The 8,598-nt window shown below is 37.8% G+C and overlaps 1 protein-coding gene across 2 annotated transcripts in view; it reads left to right on the forward strand.

Moving 5' to 3' along the window:
• LOC136865979 (1-acyl-sn-glycerol-3-phosphate acyltransferase beta) overlaps nucleotides 1-7,344 on the forward strand; it is a 301,468-nt gene extending 294,124 nt beyond the window's left edge. For both annotated transcript variants that reach the window (XM_067142562.2, XM_067142563.2), the window contains exon 7: nucleotides 5,320-7,344. In XM_067142562.2, coding sequence (XP_066998663.2) covers nucleotides 5,320-5,486 — 167 coding nt within the window. In that variant the 3' untranslated portion in view covers nucleotides 5,487-7,344. The remainder of the gene's footprint in view (nucleotides 1-5,319) is intronic.
• Nucleotides 7,345-8,598: the final 1,254 nt, after the last annotated feature.

The following is an 8,598-nucleotide window of genomic DNA, read 5'->3' on the forward strand; positions in this document are numbered from 1 at the left end:
CAAAGAAACTTTCACCCCATCAATGCAGTAATTAAAACGGAGAGGACTTTTCTTATTTGTGAAACTCACAACCTGGCTTTTAATGCCGTTTATCGTCATACCATTGCCTACTGTCTGTCTCACACCACGAACCTACTACGCTGGCGTAGCAGGGGGAGAGGTGATACTCCCACGTGGCGCGTCCCAGGTGGCGGATAGGGGTGTCCTAACCGGCTTGTCGGCGGACTTGAGGGAAATAAAATACCTCTCGTGGACCACACACACACCCACTGTGGATGGGGGACGCAGGCGAATACACCCACGGTATACCCTGCCTGTCGTAAGAGGCGACTAAAAGGGGCGACCAAGGGATGATTGTATTGGAACCATGAAACTACTTGTGTTTAGTACCACCACGCGGGGAACATCATGGATCGCTTTTACTTGCGTGTAGTGCCACTATGTTAGGTACAAAATAGGTTTGTGATTAGCTGCACGCAGGAGCACCGTGCGGTCAGCCCCCACATAGTGTACTGTCGGCTTTTACAATACCTGTGATCAGTACCCCTATATGAGCGACACCATGGTTCTGGCTTGCCTATGATTAGTACCCCTATATGAGGAACACCACGCGGTAGTACGAGTCCTTGTGATTAGTACACTTAAGTGACGAACACCATAGGTTTGCGTTGCCTGTAAATTACGCCGCAATGTGCGGTCCCTATTACATGTGCGAATTTCATTACCTGTGAGTAGTACCATAATGTGTGGAATACCGCGAGTCTACGCTACTTTTGCTTAGTACCGCACCATGACAAATACCACGGTTCAACTTTCCTATCAATAAGTACCATTATGAGGGGCCGATGGTTTGGATTTTGCATTCCTTTAGACTGCAAGCATTATCGATTCAGTATTGTGCTTTAGAAGCAGTCCCTTGGTCAGTAACATTATTGTTTGTCAGTTTCTGTGAATGTGAGGCACTGCGGGTCGGTCCACTGATTGTTTTAAACTCATTTCCATCCATCATTCATTCTTCGTCCTCACGTTTTGAATTCTGGTCAGTGGAGGATTTTGGACTTTTAATTTGTAATTAAATTTCGTATCATTTTATACCATTAGGGTCTGATATCCTATATGTTAGGCCCCTTTAAACAACAAGCATCATCATCATCATCATCATCATGTCTAGCTCACAACATTGCCGAGGTCATTTTGGAGTTCCTCATCATCTTGTAACTTGTTTATTACTCTGTACAGAATAACATCATCTGCAAAAAGCCTTATCTCTAATTCCACTTCTTTACACACATCAATGATGTATATAAGAAAACATAAAGGTCCAATAATACTGCCTTGAGGAATTACCGTCTTAATTATTACAGAGATAGATAAAGCTTCGCCTACTCTAATTCTCTGAGTTCTAGTTTCTAGAAACATAGCCACCCATTCAGTCACTCTTTTGTTCCTTAGATCTTTCTTTTGTAGAATAAAAAGTCGCTCGAAATATGAATTTGCAACGCAACCCCAGACAACTATCCCATAACTCAAGTGAGGGTATATTACTCCATAGTACACTTTTATTACTACATTTGTATCTACTATTTTTGATAGCCTGCCTAATAAAATATTCCAGATGTTTGTCTTCTAAAAACATAGTTAACATGATTCTTCCAAGACATAAGTATGTCTGGTACAATGCCTGAGAATTAAGTAAAAATCTGTTGTTTGAAAGTATGTACCATTTATCTGAATACTTACATTATCATTGCAATTCCATTTAAAATAAAAATTCACCACATTAGTTTTGTTAGGTTTCGCCATAAGGAAATCGAAAATGAAAAATCCGTTGATATGTTTTAAGGATGCATTAAGATGATGTACCATTGATTCGCTATCTTTTCCTCAAGTAATAACAATGTTTCGTCTGCATAGGATACAATGGAGGAGTTAAACAACTTCTGAAATTTTATTTAACATACAGGAGATAGAGAAAATGTCCAAAAATAATACCGTGCAGAATACTGCTATTTGCGATTTCAAAGAGATCTAACTCTTTTACCTCGTTATCTGTTTCATAATTTACTTCGACGCATTGCTTGCACTTTTGTAAGTAAAACGTTGGCAGATGTAAAGTGACACCACAGACGCCATAGTATTCTAGTTTCTTTAGCAATAGGTCGTGGGCTGTATTATCAAAGGTTTTAGATACGTCTAACAAAATTATGATAGAGATTATTTAGTGAAAACTGCTAGAGCAGTAACGGTTGACAAACCTTCCCTGAATCCATGCTGATAATTTCTAAGAAGAGGATTCTTCCTAAAAATGCAAGAAGGTGATTTAAACGCATGTTCTCAAGGAGTTTACCTAACGCAGAACTTTAGTTATTGGCCTGTAGTGGTTTATATAAACGGCTGTTACAATATTATGAACAGGTTTTATGATGCTAATTTTCATACATTCTGGGAAGATTCCATTCAATGGCGCTTGGTTTACTCGGTACATTAATGGAAAAATAAGCTCACGTTTGCACTGTTTCAATAATTTTGAAAATATTCCGTCCCTCCCAGTTGAAGGAGAATTTCCTAGGCTGTCAATGGCTGGGTAGACAGAGGGAGTAAGTAAACTGATTTACCTAGTCTAGTTAGGTTGTTTAAATTCATGAGAGCACTTTCCTGTAATAGTTCCATTAGTGGCATTACCAAAGAATTTATTGAAAGTAGTGCACACTTCATGTGGGTGGGTAATTGTCGAATCATTAATTTTTAGAGATATATTTTTAGGAATGTTGTTACAAAGTTTATCTTCATTTCTTATTTCATTTGCAATTGTCTATGCAGATACAGTCACATTGCTGGAGTTTGTTGGCTTTCTAGTAACATTTTCAGCCCTTAATTTAGTAAGTCTCTCTATAGTGAGCTCTGGGGAATTTGTTCTCATCGTATTCTGGATTGGTTGACTTCGTCTTCTCTTGAATGTAGTTCAGCACTGATGATTCTAACCTACCTACTTACCAATTTTTTCTGAACTTTCTTTTTCAAATTGTAGGCTTTGTTATAGTTATCTCATAAAATGCACCCCACTTATTAATATTTAACTATGAATAATGTGTTCCAATTTTCTTTCTCAAGACTTTCTTTTAAGTAATTAATGTTGAGGACCATTTTATACTGACGCTTGTGTTTGTGTGCTTATACTGGACTGAAATTTGATGATACATCTATTGACTGACCACTGTGATCAGAAATATGGCAGTCGATAACCTTAGCGTGGTAAGAATTTGAATCTATGTTTATTATAATGTGATTCCTGTTTTTCAGGTTGGTGTAATTCTTGTTGGACACTGCAAAATATCTGTAGTGTTGTGTATTCTGTATATATCACACAGTATTTTATAAGATACAGTTTCAGTTAAACAATCTATATTTAGATCTCCTAAAATAACAATTTTCTTATCATTGTCCACTGTGTTACCCATTAACTCATCCAAACTGTCAAGGAAATGGTTTACATTACCTCCTGACCATCTGTACATACCAATGACAGTTGCAATTTCTACTTTTATAGCAACAAATTCTACTTCATTTCTACACTGATGTGTTTTACATTTGTTGCTTTCTTACAAACAAAATACTAGTCATCTCTACAACATATAGCAACACCTCCACTCTTGTGTGTATCTATATAGTAACTATAAACTGACCTACTGTATAATTTTGAAACCTGTAAAATAGAAGTTCATCTGTCCTAAGACAGTGTTCTGCTGAACGAAAGAATGAACACGAATCCAAAATAATCAGTAGATCCAAGTCATAATGCTGAAAGTCAAAAACAACTGCAAAATCCATCCACTGACGAACCAAAAAAGACGAAGACGAGCAATGACTACGAACATAAAACACAGTAGATTCGACCCACAGTAAAGTAACTCGCCACAAAAATAACTGAACAAGGGACCGCCTCCAAATCCCAAAACGATGATGCCCGTTCGCTAAAGAGGTCCAAAATCCAGACCACCGAGCTCCCACAGTGGCACCAATCCCCGGCAAAGTAGAACCATTGTACCCCTCACGCAGCGGCACCAATCACAAGCAACGCACACCCACGGTGTTTCCCACGCAATGGCGCCAATCACAAGGACCCGTAGTATCCCGTAGTGTTGATATAATCAGAAATGAAAAGATTAGAAAGAGAGCTGAAATTTTAAAACTACAGGACAGGATAGAAAGTTGGTGGCGATTACATTTTTAAGAGGAAGTACAACTAGGCAACCATCCTTTCTGTAACACTAATCAGAGAGGAAAAATTGAAGGGATCAGATATTTCGAAAAATGAAGGTATCGGCCGAAGAAAGACAAGTATCGCGAAATGCGTGAAAATGAAAAAAATCCCTATGTCTCGACAATCTGTGATTAGAACCATTACACGATGAACACCATGGGTCGACTTTACTTGCGATTAGTAACTACTACACGTGCCTGGTTGTGCTCCCTGTTAGAGCAATTATCACTACTAACGAGGAACTCATACCGCTACTGCCTCCAGCTGGGGCTGTGATTATTATCATCAGGGAAGAATTACTATGGGAGTAGTACCATTATCTGAAGAACACCCTGGGTCTGTGTTGCCTATGAGTGGTGCTATAATGTGATGCACCGTGGGTCTACATTACGAGCAACACCATGATACACAAAGCCTGCTATTGGTACCACTATATGAGGAACACCACGGATCTACTGTACAATGCTTGTGAGTAGTACTCGTATGTGAGGAATACCATAGGGTCTGTGTTGCTAGTGAGCAGTGCCGTTATGTGACATACCCTGGGTCTACATTACCCGTGATTTAGTACCACCATGCGAGGAACACCATGATTCTTAGTTACCTGTGATTAGTACTACTATAGGAGAAACATCATGGTTCTGCTTTACCATTGATCAGTGCTATTATGACGGGCCAGTGAGCTGGATTTTGGACCCCTTTGGACAACATGCATCATCCCAGAAAAATAAAGCATTCCGAATCGGATCCACTGGTTGTTTTGGGTTCATGGTCATTTTTTTCATCATTCGTTTTAGATTTTCAGTGAATACATCTTAATTATCGTTTAATTTCGTTGCACCACGTATCATTAAGAGCCGATGACCTAGATGTTAGGCCCCTTTAAACCACAACCACCATCGTCATAATAATACTCATTTTCTGTGGAAATGTCGGAGTTCGAATTTGAACACTTCAAATGTTTCCTCCTGTTGTAAAGCCGATGAAATACATCAATGACTGAATTTGGAAGTATTCAAAATGAGGTTTTATTTCCTATTCGTGTTTTTCTGTTGCAGGGGACAGTATTATCAGCATCCTGCCTCCCATCCCCACAAAAGGCCTGACAAAGGACGATCTTGAAGGGCTGATCGAAGAGACACATGCTGTGATGGCTAAGGAATACGCCAGCATCACGGAGGAAGCAATGTCGAGGCATGCACTGGCAAACAAGAAATGCGACTGAACGGCCAAGTTGTTATTGTTACTGTTGGACAGTATGTTTGTTATTAAATGTTGTTCCCATGTTCTTCGGAAATCTGATGAGTCTGAGAAAGATGTACTTCACATCTTTCATAACTAGCTAAGTTACAAGTGGGATAGGAAGGTATTTTCAATGCTGTCTTAATATTAAAAAGAGAAGGCCTCTGGGAGGCTTTTTCTAGTTTTAAGCCAGCCAGAGCAATACCGCTTTGGAACCTCTAGCCGAGTCAACCGGATTGATTACAAACATTCCATATCAGTTTTGTTCTCCATAACAAGATAAACTCTGGTTTTAAATGCTTAATAATCCTTCAGAACTAGACTATTAACTAAATTACGCAGCTAACATTTGGGACGGTTTAGAACCTTGCTTCACTATAGTAGTGTGGTAACGTATTTTAACTCGACTTCTCTCTTAAAAAAAGCTAATAACACTTTGAGGAAACAATAGGCCTACTTCTTAGTGCCTTCATTCCATAGTTGTAGCGCCTGGTGATACAATCGCTATTTTTGTAGGTATTTTAACGACATTCCAGTACGTTATGTTCTGTTTTCTTGTTAGTTATCTCAGAGTATACAGAGTGTAAACAGTGTAAATTAGCTGTTTCATCCTAAATTGAGAGTATGTAAATAACATAGGTCACAAAAGCTTAATTTTCACCAAAAAAGTAATTACACGTTTTCGTAGTTGATCATGAAATTTCCATGATAAGTGGTCTTGGGGACTGCCGGTTAAGATTTCTTACAGCACTGCAAACCACATACGTTGGTACTCAGTTTCATCCGACTCTGAAACTTTAGATTTTTCTTCATCCATTCCGAGACATGCACACAATGGTTCAAGTAATATGCCAAACCCCTGCACTTTATTTTGTCTTTCCACAGTTTTCCTCTCTCATCTTGCTCCTGTCTACGTCTCTTTCCATGGCAGAGTCGCTCCTTTTCGTCATCATCGTCGTCATTTTCTTGAAGGCTCCCTTCGGAATCTTCTCGTTCCGCATTCATACCAGGTACTCAGCTTTGCTGTCAGGTTTCCTTGCAGTTTACATACACCTACTCTTTTCTTTATATCCTCATTTCGTATTCTGTACCTTCTAGTATTTCATTGCATGCTCCTTAGGAGCTTTATTTCTACTGCCCCCATTTTTCTCTGTCAAGGTCCAAACTTGAGGCATATGAAACAAAAATAGGTGAATGAATATTTTATTTCCAGATAATTTATTTCTGTACAACAGTAGAATCTTGTTGCTTAGCCTGTTCAATAATTGAATGAAATTCTTTGTTCTATCTTCCATTGTGTTTTGTTACATCTATTTCCTTTCACCACTAATCAGAACTTTATCCCCTTCTGTGTAGCCTTGTAGTTACTCAGCTATTGAACAATTTTCATCAGATAAGTGTGTAGTGAAATCAAAGGTATTATCTGCCCTGCCTGCTTGGTTACATTGAAGCATAAACAGTTGAGTACTCTCTGAAATCAGCTCAACAAAGTTGTGCCGGCAGCTACAATACCATTTCCCTATGCAGAAACATGACCATATGCATGAACTAGCAAGAGAAGGTGGTAAATCACTGCAAGACTCTCACATTATAACCTCTTAGGCCTCAAGGCCAAATTTAGACATTTAAAAATTCATGTTTGTGTTTAATGAGCTCATAGATTACGACATATGATAAATCTACTAAAATATTTCAGGTGGTGGCACACTTGCGGCCTTATGGAATGTTTTGAGAAATATTTTGACATTAACTTAATATTTTCTGTTCAGCTTGATCTTAAAGGGAAAAATAAGACATACCTGTAAAAACAGTATTTTTGGAATATTTTGGAGAGGCGTTATAGAATTGGTTGTATCATATATGGTACGTCCTGGACTGTATCAAGTTTTGACATTTACACCGTGCAGCCACCTGTACCTTGCAACAGAGCAAGACACAACAATTACAAACATAAAACGCAGAATTTATCATGATACAAAAGTTCACCACAAGTTACAGTAATTCTCAGAACTACAAAAATATAAAACACATGATTTATCATACATGATACATAGGGTCGCTAGAGAATAAATTATACTTCTACACGTACTTTTATCTTTCTTTTCTTCATTGCAAGTCTTACGAACATCTTCCCACGTTTGTTAAATTATTATATTAGTCTATCATGAACTCAACATATGAGGATATAATTTCATTCCTGGTAAGTTTTATCTCCTTGCTCATTGTCTCCTGTTGAAGGAAACTATATATTCATTATTTTTACAATTTCTGGGGCTTCATAGTCCTAAATTCATAGAATTGATTGATTGATTGATTGATTGATTGATTGATTGATTGATTGATTGATTGATTGATTGATTGATTGATTGATTGATTGATTGATTGATTGATTGATTGATCATACAACCTAAGAACCCCTCCTCCTGTTTATAGTATCTTCACAGCTCCTCGGGAATTATTGTAAAGTAGTTCGTGGCCTTTTTGAAATTCCATATTTTTAACGTCGTTGAGACCCTCCTCGAGAGTTTCGAGTTTCCAAATTTCTTCATAACCATAAAATCTTTATCAGTGATAATCCGGAAGTGTAATTTTAAGAGTAACAAGGAGGGTCGTATTTCTTCAGTATCATGCAAAACTGCAAGATTCCTCGTAGTCGAGAATTCTTTCATTTGTCAGGTGGAGAATTCCTAATTTAAGTGAATTTTGACCTCATTTCAATTAGCTTCTTATATAACATTTGGAACGAACTCATTTAATCCAGAAGAAATATATTAAGTTTCCTTTCAAGGTTTATGGTTTCCATTACACCACTTTCTCGGAAACTGTTTCTCGCATTAAATTTTTGTGTGCCGATTTTAATTTTTTTTAATTTAACTAAACAGTGGAAACATATTACAAGGTACCAATTTCATAGGAAGGGGGGGGGGGGGGGGAATCTGGTGCAGTTATTATTCAGGAACAAAATTCCTTTAAAAGAAAGAATGTTTTGTGCTAGGCGTAATACAATTAGCCTAAAGTTTCTATTATATTATGAAAACAGCCAGTTTTCTTTTCCTTCCAGTAGATAAAAATAACAAAACACACCCAACATTAAT

Source organism: Anabrus simplex, chromosome 3, assembly GCF_040414725.1.
Source record: "Anabrus simplex isolate iqAnaSimp1 chromosome 3, ASM4041472v1, whole genome shotgun sequence".
Classification (NCBI taxonomy): Eukaryota; Metazoa; Arthropoda; class Insecta; order Orthoptera; family Tettigoniidae; genus Anabrus; species Anabrus simplex.